This window comes from Hyperolius riggenbachi, chromosome 4 (genome assembly GCF_040937935.1).
Source record: "Hyperolius riggenbachi isolate aHypRig1 chromosome 4, aHypRig1.pri, whole genome shotgun sequence".
NCBI lineage: Eukaryota > Metazoa > Chordata > Amphibia > Anura > Hyperoliidae > Hyperolius > Hyperolius riggenbachi.
In genome coordinates this window covers 359,118,624-359,135,765 of record NC_090649.1, presented here as the reverse complement: position 1 = coordinate 359,135,765, position 17,142 = coordinate 359,118,624, and the positions used below count along the sequence as shown (strand labels likewise).

At 43.5% G+C, this 17,142-nt stretch overlaps 1 protein-coding gene across 1 annotated transcript in view; it reads left to right on the top strand.

Annotated features, from left to right (window-relative positions):
- LOC137570836 (saccharopine dehydrogenase-like oxidoreductase) overlaps window positions 1–17,142 on the top strand; it is a 452,635-nt gene that overhangs the window by 334,403 nt on the left and 101,090 nt on the right. Inside the window, exon 10 of the mRNA XM_068279544.1 lies at window positions 145–256. Coding sequence (XP_068135645.1) covers window positions 145–256 — 112 coding nt within the window. The remainder of the gene's footprint in view (window positions 1–144; window positions 257–17,142) is intronic.

Below are 17,142 nucleotides of genomic sequence, written 5' to 3'. Positions count from 1 at the left end.
TGTTTTTTTTTTCCCTCCACAGGTTTGCTTTAACTAATTTATAGAGAAGGTGATTATAGTACCAAGTATTGTGTTTAAATGAACTCAAATATTTCTAGAATATTTGTATTTTCTAGAATTGTAACTTAAATTTTGTTTTGTTAGATGGATGAATCTTCTTTTTCAATGACTTTCTTTGGAGAAGGATACACTCAAGTCCAAGATTCCCAGCTACGAAAACCCAACATTAAAATATGCACACAGGTGTCTGGACCAGGTAATGCTTTATTCTCCTTATGGATTTGAAACTATATACATACTTTTCCTGAAATATTAATTGTGTAGTTCAGTTCACCAGATTGTAGTCAATGCAGTTGTAAGGCTTGACAGGTTAAGTGCCCAATCAGTCTCTATGCCTCAATCTAGTGCCACTGCTCTGAGCCCGGCCCACGGTCTTCACCTATAGACAAGCCCCCGCTTGAACAGGACACTTTGTCTCCTGACTACGGTTTCCCCCAGGTCTTAACGTGCAAGGCATACTGAAATAGAGAGGACAATAACCCGCTAGAACCCCACTGAGGCAAGTATAGCACAGTTCTGTTTCAATAATTTTTTATTGGAGTTTTCTTATGAACAAATAATTATATACAATCAGGTAGAAATTATTATCAGTAGTAACAAACATATACCTTATGTATCATATACAATATACAACATTGTACAACTGTAAGTTGCAGTATTACTTGTACAAACAAAATTATAACAAATGTTTTTCATTGGGTATTACACCTCTTAATATTAAACAACAATAATGTCTATCAAGTATGCGTAATATGACTGCAGCGCGTAAAATGTGATTACCTACTTAAACTAAGAATGTAAACCTCTGTATGCCATCTCGCGTACATATATGGTATCCACGCGTAAACGCGTATTTTTCAGTGTAACTTCAGCAAATTTCCATCGCGTATATGTATGGTCGCCACGCGTAAACGCGTCATTCTATCAATTGTCACACCAGCGTATAAACATGGCGATAGGCGTACATAAGGCCATATATAAAGGGACATACGCGTAAATATCCTATCAAAAGTTCAAAAGCACACAAGATGGCTTATGTTTGAACAAATCACAGATATCTATACAGAATATAATACATTTCTATAAGCAATTGAGTAGACATCATAGTTCCAGTTGTAAGATTACCTGATATTTAATAACACGTTTTGCTATAATGGTCAGATATTAATTACCTAAAATCGATTCTACCTATTTTCTTATTATTGTTAAAATATCAAAATGATAGCCAAAAAGTAAATTTTGACATGTGTTAGTTTAACAATCTATATTTATCAAATCTGCGTATCTATAGAAGTCTTAATCCAAGTAAGATATGTAACCTTATAAAGGTCGCTTACTGAAAATCAGATAATAAAGTCAAATATATTAACCGTTGGCTTCTCTTACTTTTAAAGAGAATCTGTATTGTTAAAATCGCACAAAAGTAAACATACCAGTGCGTTAGGGGACATCTCCTATTACCCTCTGTCACAATTTCGCCGCTCCTCGCCGCATTAAAAGTGGTTAAAAACAGTTTTAAAAAGTTTGTTTATAAACAAACAAAATGGCCACCAAAACAGGAAGTAGGTTGATGTACAGTATGTCCACACATAGAAAATACATCCATACACAAGCAGGCTGTATACAGCCTTACTTCTGAATCTCAAAAGATCACTTGTGTGTGTTTACCTTCTGTCCCCAGCTTCTCTCATGCACTGAACATTACAGGCTTCCTGCAGACAGCTCTGCCTATGTCATTAATTCCTTAGTATGTGGCAGACCAGCTCCTTTCACAGCCTCCAGAGGAGGATTTTTATCCAGCTCTCTTCTATCACTGATAAGATAGCAGAGAAGCTGCTGGCTTATGTAAATAAAACACACACTGGAGTGTGCATAGAGGAACAGTTCAACACTGAAGAACTTGGCAGCCTTCCAGACACAGGCCGACAAGTCTGACAGGGGAAAGATACATTGATTTATTACAGAGATGGTTATAGTAGAAAGAGCTGCAGCAAGCCAGATCACATTAGAATAGGTTTAGGAACTTGTAGGATGGTAGAAAAAACGTTGTAATTTTTGTTACAGAGTCACTTTAAGTATATTGTCTATATGTCAGTTTAGATAATAAGTTATTGGATATTTTAGTGGTATAAGAATAGCTAAAAATAGCGCTGCGTAATATGTTGGCGCTTTATAAATACAATAAATAAATAAATAAATAAATAATAAAATAAAAATAAGGGACCTCACAACCTGGGAAATTGGGGTTTTAAACCTCCCTACAGAGATCCCAGGGAGTGGAGCCTATACTCATCCTACCACATTATCCATGATACATAAATCCAATATCAACTGACATTTGACAGGATTATAACACCTCAGTTTGGGCTCTACCTCCCATAACGATTAATTATTGAAAAAAAAAATGAAAATTACATCAATCTAAACTAAACTAACCTACACTACTGTGCACACTGTCAGTCCCAAACGAAAGGGGGAATAAGAGAACCTTCCAGACTACAGAGATACAAAGTTATCAGATTGTCCAGGATGTATGGAGCCAAACTCAACCATATTATTACTGTAGTTTCAAAGGCACACGTTACAATGATAACAGTAGTCAATGAGAGGATACAATGACCCACAACAAAATGACACTATATGGAATAATGACATTATGACATTATGCCATCATACGACACCTCCGAACTCCAGAACTTTAGACTTGTTATAAATGGTGGGCCATAGACTCACTCTTCCCAGGAATGACTGTAGTGTACCACACCTAATTGCCCAGGATTTCTCTGCCAATAAGTTGGATTAAACTTTCCTGACTATTTCCTTGAGTGTAGGAACAAATTTGGATTTCCAATTTGATGCTATTAAGTTCCTGGTTACCATAAGAATGTGGTTTATGATTAGTCTCTCCTGGGGTGGTAAGTCTCCAGTGTTCAGATGAAGCAGTGCCATGCCAGGTGGTATAGGCTGTATGGACATCGGAAGTCTATTAAGAAGATGTCCAATATCCTTCCATAATTTATCAAGTTTAGGGCAGTCCCAAAAGATATGCTCTATGGTACCCGTCAGGTTGCAGCCTCTCCAACAGAGTGGGGACGAGTTACTATCAAAAAGGGATATTTTCTCTGGGGTCATGTACCACTGCCAAATGCTTTTGAGAAGGCCTTCATGATAAGCTACACAATGAGACGACTTTCTCAAAGATCTGACAGTTATCTCCCATGCTTCTGTGTCTATGTCCAATTTTAGATATTGCTGCCATCTTAGCAACTCATCTAATCTCAGAATCTTCCAGCAAATCCTCAACTGATGTTATACCCAACCCAATCCAATTTTCTACTGTAATGTTTTTGATATATGTATATAAAGCCTTTAAAGGAGTAGTGGATGAAAATGCCAATACATCTTTCCTACACAGTCTCGACATCTCCTTCCATATCTTCAAAGTGTTAGCTGTTACTGGGTTAATCTTGCTTTGCCTAACCTCCCATGCCAACCTGGACTCCAAGTATAGTTTATATGATTTATGTGGAAGTTGACCTTCTTCAATCTGTAACCATTGCTTATCATGGTCCTCAGTCCAGATTGGCCTGGATTGGTCCAAAACAGTAGCTTTATAATAAAGCTCTATATGAGGTGCACCCAGTCCAAGATTAGAAACAGGAGACGTCAAGATTTTATTAGAAAATCTTGCTTTTCTATTCATCAAGATATATTGGTTAAGATGTTTCTGGATTGTATTAAATAATGTCTGAGGTACTTTTACTGGAAGATTCCGGAACAGATATAATAATTGGGGCAATACCATCATTTTAAATGCGGCTATCCTTCCAAGCCATGAGTATTCCGTTTTTGCGAAGGCGTCTAGTTTAGTTTTGATTTTAGATAACCAAGGGTTATAGTTTTCTTTTTAGATCTGAGTTATTGTAGAGGTAAGTTGAATGCCTAAGTATTTGATGGACTTTTCATTCCAGGAATAGTGGCATGAGCTCTTAAAGAGACACTGAAGCGAAAAAAAAAATGATATAATGAATTGATTGTGTACTATGAATAATTACTAGAAGATTAGCAGCAAAGAAAATATTCTCATATTTTTATTTTCAGGTATATAGTGTTTTTTCTAACATTGCATCATTCTCTAATATGTGCAGATTACACAACACTCAACATTCAAAATGATTCTTTCATAGCAGTCTATGAACTAATGACCTCTCTTCTGGCAGAGAAAAAGTAAATAGTTGAGATAATAAAAGTCAGATAACAGCCCTCTCCACGACTTTGGCTTTTTTGCATAGAGTTTCTTAAACTGGAGTTTCTTAACTCTTTCTGTACTGGAAACAATTAGACTGATGTATTTGATCTTAATGTTTTATTTCTTAGCTGTACTACACATACAAATCATAATATCATAATTTTTTTTTCGCTTCAGCGTCTCTAAGTTTTTCTTTCATATTTTTGGACACATAGTGTAAGGAAACGCGGAAAAGCCGCCGTCTCTCAAAGTGAGGTGGCTGTTTCCGTGTCCAGCATGGCGTCACAATGCGGAAAAAAAACGCTGCATGCCGCATAGGCAGTACGGCGGAATCCGCATTGGTAACGGCGGAATCCGCATTGGTAACGGCGGAATCCGCATCAGAGGCGGCTCCCGCACTCGAGACTTTGCTAAACAGTTCTGGTGTGGCTGGGACTCATAGTCCACCTGGATTCAGAGTTACACGCGCGCGCGCACAGAGGCAGAGTTTAAATAACAGTCAGAAGGGAGTCAGCTGACCAGCAGGGTCAGCTGACATTTTCCACTGCTCCCATTGGTCCAGCAATTAGGGAGGTCCTGGAAAGGTCCTTGTGTATATATACTGCTGGCTGTTCACTTGCTCCTTGTCTGGCGTTGCGATCACATACGTGGAAGCACCCAGATCCGTAGTCAGATCCGCAAGTGTGCCGGGACCAGCTGGAGCTGTAATCCTACACTTAGCTAGATTATTTTGATAGCTAAAGTACTAGTTTGATTGTGATTATCTGTTATGACCTATTTGCCTGCCTGACTATCCTCCTGAAACTTTGATCCTGTACCTCGATATTTCTGATACTCTGTTGCCGAACCCCGGCTCGTCCTTAGACTCTGTTTCTGCCTCCTGATCTTGTACCTCGATATTTCTGATACCCTGTTGCCGAACCCTGCCTGTACCTTGACTCCGCCTTTGCTTTACGATACTGTACGTTATCTGTCCGTGTATGTACGACCTGGCTTGTCCGACCTCGAGAACCGACCTCACTGTTGGAAGCGGTTCCCCGTCCTGTCAGTGACACCTTCTCCAGAGTGTCACTTTCAGATCAGCCTTCCTACTGTCAGTCTGACTCCTCCCGTCTTGGAGAGCTGAGGTCTGCGGAAGGAATCTGTGCAGTACTCCTTGCTGCACTGAGGCTTAGTCCTCTGTGTTACTGTTACACCAAACACTACACTCTACTCAGGTGAACAGAGGTTAGCTAGTATATCGGATTATCGGTGATACTGCAGATCACATATAATCTGGTATACATCTGTATTCCCCGTGATACTGCAGATCACCGGTAATCAGATCCTCTCTGTGCTCACCGATCGTTACAGAACGCCAGACCAAAAAACAGATGGAAACACGCGCTGATCCTCTGACTGTGCTTGCCACTTCGGTGGACAGTATCCATCAAGCACTGGGCCAGCACAAAGCCTTAATCGATGCCCTATCAGGCTCAGTGCGAACCCTCCAGACGTCAGTTGATTCGGTGAGATCCCCTCCTAGTGACGACATTCGCATGCTTGTACCTGATAAATTTTCCGGCCACAAGTCTGACTTCCGGAATTTTAAGAGTAGAGTGTTATCGTACTTCGAGTTTAGACCCCGATCCTCGGGGACTGAGACCCAACGGGTCACATGTATTAAAACTTTGCTGACTGGTGACTCCCAGTCATGGGCATACAACCTACCTCCTACCGATACTGCTCTGACCTCGGTAGAGGAATTCTTTAAGGCCATGGCCGTAATTTACGACGACCCTGACCTTGATGCGTCCTCTGAGCGGAAGCTCAAACTTTTGCGGCAAGGCAGAGGTTCGGTCGAGGATTATGCGGCAGAATTTCGTAGATGGTCAGTCACCGCCAGATTCGACAATTTTGCCCTGATGGATTACTTCCTGTCCGGGTTGTCGGAGGAGGTTTCCAACCTAATGTTAACTGTACCCGAGCCTAAGACAGTCGATGAGGCCATATCATCAGCCATTCAAGTTGATCGTAGGCTACGTCATCAGAGGCAGACTAGGGGCAGTCACCGTGTCAGGGTGACATCTTATGCAGCACCATCTGCTACACCCCTAGTAGCACCATCTCCGCCTGTCTCACCCTCTCTGGCCTTGCCTCCGCCCGAACCAATGCAGATTGGTCGATCGAAACTGACCCAGGTGGAGCGAAGGCGGAGAATGACGGAACAGTTGTGCCTGTACTGTGCTGCAGCAGGGCATAGGGTGCGAAACTGCCCTAACAGGTCGGGAAACGGGTCTGCCTAGGAGTAGTGGGGGGTGACACCCTGGGCACACAATCCTCACCCCTTAAAGAAAGAAAATTGCTTCTCCCTTGTACTGTCACATGGGATGATAAGTCTGTAGCCACTGAAGCTTTTATCGACTCCGGCTCAGCGGCTAATTTTATGAACTTCGAATTTGCTCAGGAGTTGGGTCTACCACTCACTCCCGTGAGACCCCCCATTCAGGTCACGGCAGTGGACGATTCCCCTTTGCAACGGAATCGTGCCCTGTCACAGACTCCGCTGGTGAAGCTCACCATAGGGGTATTGCATGGGGAACTGTTACAATTTTTTGTGTTACACATGTCAACCTCCACCATTATCCTAGGCATGCCGTGGTTACAAATTCATTCTCCGCAGATAGACTGGGCCACAGGGCAGTTAACAGCATGGTCACCTCTTTGTTTCCAGCAGTGTTTGGGGAGGCTGACATTAGGTCAAACCAGGGTACAGGTGGAAGGTTTACCGGAACAGTACTCGGATTATGCTGATGTGTTCTGTCTCAAGGCTGCGGATAAATTGCCCCCGCATCGCCCGTTTGACTGTCCTATTGACCTTCGTTCTGGTTGTATGCCTCCTCGAGGCCATTTGTATAATTTATCTGGTCCCGAAAAACTAGCCATGCAGGAGTATATCCGAGAGAACTTGGCCAAGGGCTTCATTCGGCCGTCCCGGTCACCCGCTGGGGCAGGTTTCTTTTTTGTTAAGAAGAAAGATGGGGGCTTACGGCCTTGTATCGATTATTGTGGCCTTAACAAAATCACAGTGAAGAATCGCTACCCGTTGCCACTTATAGACGATTTATTCACACAGGTCACGGAGGCTAGGATATTTTCAAAACTAGACTTACGGGGGGCATACAATCTGGTGCGTATAAGAAAGGGCGACGAGTGGAAGACGGCCTTCAATACCCCTGACGGGCATTACGAGTACAGGGTGATGCCCTTCGGGTTATGTAATGCCCCGGCCGTCTTCCAGGAACTCATCAATGAGGTTTTTAGGGAGGTGTTAGGGAAGTTCGTTTTAGTCTACTTAGACGACATTCTTATCTTTTCTAACAACCTCTCTGAACACAGAACCCATGTCAGGATTGTATTAGACAAACTAAGGCAGAATATGTTATACGCTAAACTCGAGAAGTGTATTTTTGAGGTTACGTCGGTTGCCTTTCTGGGATATATAATCTCCACCTCAGGTCTGTCTATGGACCCTGCCAAGGTCTCCGCGGTCCTGGAGTGGCCGCAGCCGGTGGGGTTAAAGTCGTTACAACGGTTCTTGAGGTTTGCGAACTATTATAGAAGGTTTATAAAGGGGTACTCCACAGTAGTCGCACCTCTCACTAGCCTTACTAAAAAAGGGGCAGACACCACTCATTGGCCTCCCGAGGCCTTACAGGCATTTTCTACTTTAAAAGGGTTGTTCTGCTCAGCGCCCATACTGAGACACGTGGACACTTCCTTCCCGTTTATTGTTGAGGTAGACGCCTCGGAGGTCGGGGTGGGGGCTGTGCTGTCTCAGCGTTCTGGTCTCCAGGGTAGATTACACCCGTGTGCCTATTTTTCCCGGAGGTTCTCTCCGGCAGAGAGAAACTACGATATAGGCAACAGGGAGCTCCTAGCCATCAAATTGGCCTTCGAAGAGTGGCGTCATTGGCTAGAGGGAGCTGAGCACACTATCACGGTTTATACCGACCACAAGAATCTGGAATACATCGAGGGGGCTAAAAGGTTAAGCCCTCGGCAGGCTCGATGGTCTCTATTTTTCTCGAGGTTTACATTTTTGATTACGTACACGCCAGGTAGTAAGAATACCAAGGCAGATGCACTCTCTAGGTGTTTCGAGCCGGAGACAGCACAGCCCTCTGTTCCCGAGACCATTGTCCCACGAAGAGTGGTGTTAGCCGCTACTGAGACTTGGGAGGACTGGAAGGAGACTTTGAGTCCTTTCCAGCAGGATATCCCGGAAGGGAAACCAGACGGGGTGTTGTTTATCCCGTTACCATTCCGTCTCCAGATCTTGGAGATGGTCCACTCTCATAAAAATGTGGGACATCCTGGGGCGTCTAGAACGCAAGATCTCGTGGCCAGATGTGCATGGTGGCCTTCGCTAGCAGCTGACTGCAAAGAGTTTGTCAGGGAATGTGCGGTGTGCGCAAAAAGAAAGCCCTCCCGGCTGGCATCTGTAGGTACACTGCAGCCTTTGCCCACCCCGAGTGAACCATGGACCCACTTGTCCATGGATTTTGTGGGAGAGCTTCCTAGGTCTGAAGGCATGTCGGTCATCTGGGTGGTGGTCGACCGTTTCAGTAAAATGGCCCACTTTGTGCCCCTGAAGGGGCTCCCCTCGGCCCAGGAACTGGCCGATTTATTTATCACCCATGTCTTCCGACTGCATGGCATTCCAGAAGACATAGTATCCGATCGGGGAGTCCAGTTTGTTTCAAAATTTTGGAGGGCATTCTGTCACCAAATGGGCATGAAACTGTCGTTTTCCTCGGGTTACCACCCACAGACAAATGGCCAGACGGAGAGGGTCAACCAATCGTTAGAGCAATTTCTGAGATGTTACGTTGCCGAGGCGCAGAGTGATTGGGTTACATTTTTACCTTATGCAGAATTTGCCCACAACAACTTAAAGAGTTCTTCCTCAGGTTTCTGTCCATTTCAGATAGTAACCGGTAAAATACCTAAATTCTCTCCGTTGCCAATTGCGTCCACTCCATTTCCAGCCTTGGAGGCTTGGCAAAGATCATTTAAGGACATGTGGTGGACCATTAAGAATAATCTGGTAAAAGCATTTCAGAGTCAGAAAGGTCAGGCTGACAAAAAACGCTCGTTAGAGTGGAAATTTCAACCAGGAGATTTGGTTTGGGTGTCAACCCGTCACCTGACCTTGAGACAACCTTCTGACAAGCTTGGTCCCAGGTTTGTGGGTCCATTCCCGGTAGTCAGGAGGATCAACGATGTTACTTATACCGTTGACCTTCCCACCAGCATGTGGGGGGGTAAGGTCCTTCCACGTGTCTCTTCTTAAACCAGCAGTCCAGGTGGGCCCCACTCCTCCTCCTCCTGTGTTAGTAGATGCCCAACCCGAATATGAAGTGGAAAAAATTTTAGATTCACGCACGGTACAAAACTCGGTACAGTACCTCGTACATTGGAAAGGGTACGGCATTGAGGAGAGGCAATGGGTACCGGGCTTACGCATGCATGCAGACGAGTTAAGGAGGGAGTTTCATGCCTTACACCCCGAGAAACCTGGTAGGAGTTGTCCGGAGTCCACTCCTCGGGGGGGGGGTACTGTAAGGAAACGCGGAAAAGCCGCCGTCTCTCAAAGTGAGGTGGCTGTTTCCGCGTCCAGCATGGCGTCACAACGCGGAAAAAACGCTGCATGCCGCATAGGCAGTACGGCGGAATCCGCATTGGTAACGGCGGAATCCACATTGGTAACGGAGGAATCCGCATCAGAGGCGGCTCCCGCACTCGAGACTTTGCTAAACAGTTCTGGTGTGGCTGGGACTCATAGTCCACCTGGATTCAGAGTTACACGCGCGCGCGCGCACAGAGGCAGAGTTTAAATAACAGTCAGAAGGGAGTCAGCTGACCAGCGGGGTCAGCTGACATTTTCCACTGCTCCCATTGGTCCAGCAATTAGGGAGGTCCTGGAAAGGTCCTTGTGTATATATACTGCTGGCTGTTCACTTGCTCCTTGTCTGGCGTTGCGATCACATACGTGGAAGCACCCAGATCCGTAGTCAGATCCGCAAGTGTGCCGGGACCAGCTGGAGCTGTAATCCTACACTTAGCTAGATTATTTTGATAGCTAAAGTACTAGTTTGATTGTGATTATCTGTTATGACCTATTTGCCTGCCTGACTATCCTCCTGAAACTTTCATCCTGTACCTCGATATTTCTGATACTCTGTTGCCGAACCCCGGCTCGTCCTTAGACTCTGTTTCTGCCTCCTGATCTTGTACCTCGATATTTCTGATAGCCTGTTGCCGAACCCTGCCTGTACCTTGACTCCGCCTTTGCTTTACGATACTGTACGTTATCTGTCCGTGTGTGTACGACCTGGCTTGTCCGACCTCGAGAACCGACCTCACTGTTGAAAGCGGTTCCCCGTCCTGTCAGTGACACCTTCTCCAGAGTGTCACTTTCAGATCAGCCTTCCTACTGTCAGTCTGACTCCTCCCGTCTTGGAGAGCTGAGGTCTGCGGAAGGAATCTGTGCAGTACTCCTTGCTGCACTGAGGCTTAGTCCTCTGTGTTACTGTTACACCAAACACTACACTCTACTCAGGTGAACAGAGGTTAGCTAGTATATCGGATTATCGGTGATACTGCAGATCACATATAATCTGGTATACATCTGTATTCCCCGTGATACTGCAGATCACCGGTAATCAGATCCTCTCTGTGCTCACCGATCGTTACACATAGCATGGGAGAATGACCGTCTTTTTCTGATTTAGTTTGTAAAAGGATATCCGAGAGAAGTTATCAAGTTCTCTAGTAACATTTGGCAGTGATACAAGCGGTTTTTGAAGATATAAAATAATGTTATCCACATAAAGGCCTAATTTAGTATATAATTGATCAAGTTGGATACCATATATTTGGGGGTTGTCTCTAAGTTTTTGGGCAAGGGGTTCTAACGTTAAATTAAAGATCAATGGAGATAATGGACATCCCTGACGGGTACCATTTTTGATATTAAAGGAACAAGACACAGAACCAGATGACAATACCTTAGCAGAGGGTTGAGTATACAAGGCTAGAATTGCTCCATGAAGGAAACTGGGGATTCTAAATTTTACTAAAACCCTGGATAAGTACAACCAGTTAACTCTGTCGAACGCCTTCTCCGTGTCAAGGGAGACAAGGAGGGTAGGCGTCCGACAGAGTTCAAGCTCATGCAATAGAGCAAGGACTTTCCTTGTTCCATCACATGTGGACCTACCTTTGGTAAAACCTACTTGATCTGGGTGTATAAGTTGTGGCATGAAGGGGGCTAGTCTGTTGGCTATTACTCGGGCATACATTATTATATTTGTATTTAATAGAGAAATTGGTCTATAACTGCTGGGATCTGTGGGGTCTTTATCATTCTTAGGGATTGTTGAAATTAAAGCTGTTAAAGATTCTTTAGGAAATATACCAAGGGAAGCTACTTCATTAAACATGGCCATGAGTGGCTTTGCCAATATACTTATACATTTTTTGTAGTAGTTGTTGATAAAACCATCAGGGCCAGGTGCCTTATCTTTTTTAAGGGTATAAATAGCAATTTCAACTTCTTGTTGATAGAATGGGACTGAAAGAGATTTTTTTCAAATTCTGACAATGAGGGGAGATCTACTTTATTTAAATAAGTGTCAATTTCTTGTGTAGTTGGGATATGAGTATTGGGGTCATTATATAGGTTATAAAGGTCCTCATAATAGGCAGCCAGTGCATCTACTATATCTTTAGGGTGGTGTACTTCAATTTTGGTATGAGGGTGTCTAATTTTTATTATTCTTTGATAGATTCTTTTTCCTTTAATTTTTCTAGCCATGGCTTTCCCTGCCTTGTTTCCTTCATAGTACCAACTCTGTTTAAGGATAGTTTGCCATTTGTCGTATTGGTAATACATTAGCTAGTTCCTGTCTTGTCTCCTCCAAAGTTTGGATCAAGTTAGTTTTATTGTTGTTTTATATATATATATATATATATATCTTTCTAGACTTTTAATTTTGTCTAGTAAACAGTTGGCTTTTTCTTACATTTTTTTCTTTTGAATGGCACTTTGTTACATCAGAACACCTCTCATGAATGCTTTATGTGCATTCCAAAGAGTTACTCTGGAGATTTCCTTGGTGTCATTGAATCTAAAATATTCCAATAGGTCACTTTTGATAATTGGGAATGTATGCTCCGAATTCAGGGTAAATTTGTTTAATTTCCAGTTTGGAGGTTGTAGTGGGGAATTTTGTAAGTTGAATTTAACAATTAAAGGGGAGTGATCAGACCAAACTCTGGGGCCTATCTCGACCTCTGAGACTAGTGGAAAGGAAAACCTATCTGTGAGGCAGTAATCAATCCTGGTAAAAAATTTGTGAATTGGTGAATAAAAAGTGAACTGTTTATCTCTCGGGTGGGCACATCTCCAGGTATCAAATAGTTTGAATTTAGCTAAAGAGGGTTGTAAAATGGAAAGAGCTCTCCTAGTTTTAGAAGTACAATCAATATGGGGGTCAACTACTGAATTAAGATCTCCAAATATAAATAGCTTGAAAGAAAGGGGGAGAACCGAGAGCCCAATATGGTGTAGTATGTTAATGAGGTGATGTCTGATGCAAACACACACAATGGTTATACTCACAAGGACGGGTCGCCTCCAAGGCAACCACTGGATAAGCAGGCGGGGAGAATTGTAACCTGACCCCGCTCAGGGTTAAGAAGTCGCTCTCTGTAGATAGAAGAAAATGGGGATACACCCCTCCACCAAGGGTGGACTAAACAGTTATGTGGTATAACAACAGAGGCGCCAAGTAGAGTAAAATTAGTTAAAATTGTTAAAAAGGGGGAAGTGGGTGGACTCACCTCCCTTCTGAAAAAATGGCCAGACAACGGGCAGGTTACTTCAAGTTTAAAGTAACATTTATTATGAGCTCCAAAAGTGCAACGCGTTTCACGGGTAACAGTCCCGCTTCTTCAGGCAAACAATTTTTGGAGGGAGCAAAGTCGGGTCAAGAGCCAGATATAGCGCCTCTGTTACCCGTGAAACGCGTTGCACTTTTGGAGCTCATAATAAATGTTACTTTAAACTTGAAGTAACCTGCCCGTTGTCTGGCCATTTTTTCAGAAGGGAGGTGAGTCCACCCACTTCCCCCTTTTTAACAATTTTAACTAATTTTACTCTACTTGGCTCCAAATATAAATAGATTACCTTTAGTAAATTTTTCAATTTTCGTAAGTTTTTTATTGATAAAATTAATTTGGTGTGAATTCGGGGCATATATATTAGCAAAGGTGTACTCCCGTGAATTGATTGTTCCTGAGATTATCACAAATCTCCTATCTTCACTACAAAAGGATTCCTTAACCACCAGTCCCAGAGTGTCTCTGACAGCTATGCAAACCCCAGCTTTTTTCTTCTTTTTGTATGTTGCGTGGTAAATCTTGGAAAACTGATCTAATTTTAATCTTTCTGCCGAAATTTTATTCAGGTGTGTTTCCTGAAGACAGATTACATCAATTTTTTGATCTTTAACTAATTTATGTAACAAATACCTTTTTCTGTATGAGTTCAGCCCCCTAACATTCAAGGACAATACCTTACATTCCTGTGTCATGTTCCTGACCAATCATTTGCTGTATTTTAAACACAAAGGTTTGTTAGTAACATCATATATGAATCAGTCCATAATCCATTTGGTATATATCTGTACTGGCGCATCTTACATCTGGATAAAAGAGAAACTGTTAATTGAGACAACAGTGTGCACAAACTAATAAATCTAATATTAAAAATAGCGAAACACAACCAGAAAATTGGCAGCAGCTTTGGAGGCATCCGGTTCTACCTCCTCAATCACCACCAGAAATCTGTTCTCAATTTAATGAAATGGGAAATAGAAAGAAAGAAAGAAAGAAAGAGAAATGAGAACATTCAAGTTCAAACATAAGAGAAAAACTTCAGAACAGTTCAGTTGACCAAAGGTCAGAGTCCACCAGTGTGGACTATCAGATAAACTTTCTCCTGTGGGGAAGAGAATCCCCTAAGTGGAGAAGTTTAAGTAGGGGGAACAGTTTGTGACTGAACACCCAGAAATTCAAGTGTCACCTGTGGCCTCTGCATCTTTATCTTGCTCGGACAAAGGCTGGGTGGTGTCCATAGGTGATGATGATGGTTTCACTGGAGTTGGTTTTGGAGAAATTGGAGGGCGAAAAAGTTTGTCTTTCCTCGGGTCTCTTGGTACAAAAATGGGGATATTCCAGCTAGCAAGAAGATCAAATCCTTCTTTGGGGCTTTTAATGATGTGTTGAGTGTTGTTGTCCGTTCTGATTAACTTGGGAGGAAATCCCCATGCATGTTGGATCTTCTTGTATCTCAGTGTTGCTGCAATCTGAGAGTATTTCTGTCTCTCTTGAAGGGTAGTTAGGGAAAGGTCCTGATATATGGATAGATCCTTAAAATCCTCTGGCAGCTTTTTTCCTGCTCTGGTGGCATCCAAGAACATTTCTTTGACATGATAGAAGTGGATCCTTGTGATGAAATCTCTCGGAAGATGCTTGGCGATATGTCCTGGTTTAGGAAGCCTATGGGCCCTGTCTATTGTGAATTCGCTTTCCGTCAGGTTAGGGAAAGCAGTATGCAGCAGGTTCATCACATAGCCTTTAAGTTCAGTAGTACTAACAGACTCAGGAACACCTCTAATTTTCACGTTATTCCTTCGGTTCCTGTCCTCTCCATCTGCTAGCTTTTCTTTTATCCATTTGTTCTCCTTGATCACTTCTTTATGAGCGTCAACAAGCTCATTATAAGCTGTGGTCATCTCAGCCATTTTGTTCTCCAGTCTATTGATCCTCTGATCAGTGTCCTTTGCATAGTTCGCCATAAAGCCTGCCAATGTGTGAAGATGATCTCTAACTCCGGATATGTTCTCCTTTATATCACGGCTAAAAGACATCATAAAGCTTTTAAAAAAGTCTTGGGTCACAGGCTGTTCTGATGAAGAAGATGAAAAGGAGGCCATAGGGTCTATAGTGGTGCTGGCTGGAGCTGATTGTATGGATGCAAGGGATGGATGGATGGATGTGGTAGTGACCGAAGATCCTGCTCTGTTTGTGGGCCTGAGACCTCCTGCTCCTCTGATATAGGCTGTGTGGATGTAAGCTGAGGTGATGCGCATTGTTCCCTTGCCGATGCGTACTTTAATGCGGATTTTGCCGGTGGGCTTGATGCGTACTGTACCGCTGGCGATGCGTACTTTGATGCGGACTGACCTGACGCGTATGAGGCCTGTAGCGGTTTTCTGGGGCTCCTGTCCCGATCATCTCTAGAGCTCACCTTAGGCCCCCGGGGTCCGCCAGAATGTTCCTCGTCCTCCGCATCTTCCTCCTCATCATCCGCTTGCGTCCTCCTGCGGTATGGTGTGTATAGGGGGCTGTATCAATTTCGCTGCGATAGCGGCGGAGGCGTACGATAATCCGCATCATGGCGGATCACAGGCTGATAGTGACGGTCGCCATCTTGCCCTTTGTCCTGGAAAAATTCAGACAGCTTACGAGGGGTGGGAGAGCTGTATTTCCTCCTGGAAGGTGCATTCCTCCACTCAGCTTCCATCTCTGAGACTTCACCAACCTTTTAGTAGTAAAGAGGCACACTTTGGGCTGCTGTATCACGCTGTACAGGGTGTATTACACAGAGAGCTGCAGGCTCAAGCTGCCATTCTCCTCTGTGTCCAAGCCACGCCCCAGTATAGCACAGTTCAATAGTTCATAAGTATCACACGGGATTAGTACTTTGATTTTAGGAGGATGAGGCCCTCGCGTCAATTGCCAGTAATGAAAGATGGTTCAGGGGACAGGCAGTGGATGATCCAAGTAGCAAGTGAGAGAGTTCATGCAAGGTCAGCATGCAAGATTATCCAAGCAACACGCAATGGTCATTCGAGGTAATATGCAAGAGTATCCAGGAAACAGAGGTCGGTCCAGGCAGCAAGCAAGATTATCCAGGTAACAAGCAGAGGTCAGTCCAGGCAGCAGGCAAGAGTATCCAGGTAACAAGCAGAACTTGGTCCAGGCAGCAGGCAAGAGCATCCAGGTAACAAGCAAGGGTTAGTAACAGCAGACAAGAATGGTCAAATACAAGCCATGGTCAAATTCCAATAGTTCAGACAATGTGAGTGCGCACCCAGCAACTAGCCACAGCTATGCTTATCATGGGCGATGACTCTGCGCATTTAAATATAACTTTCATTCAATCAGTGGCCGGCCACACTCCACACATCCAATCACAGCAGATGCACCTACCAAGTGTCAGCCGCACAGTCAGTTGACACTAGAGCTGTCAGCTGACCACAGTCAGCTGACTATTGTTTACCTTTGCAGAGGGCGTACTGATAACACTCCTTCTGCTTATCAGAAAGTGCAGCCTGTGCCAAATGGGAGCAAGCTCTGGGTCATACTATAGGCCTAGAAGAATGGCTCTCTATATGGGAAAATGCTAGACTTACATCCATGTGCACACATGTTAAGGAAAATATTTATAAGATACTATTCCGGTGGTATAAAACTCCTGAGGTATTGTCTAAAATATATCCTGAAGTCACTAATAAATGCTGGAGGGGATGTGATCAACTAGGCACTTTGGAACATATATTCTGGCATTGCCCTATAATACAACCTCTATGGACTGATACCCAAGCTTTAATATGGAAAGTAACAGGAACCTCAATTCCCATGGACCCCATCTATATGTTACTGGGTAAACCTGTTCCCAAAACAAGAAAGAATCTCATGAGATTGATCACACATATTTT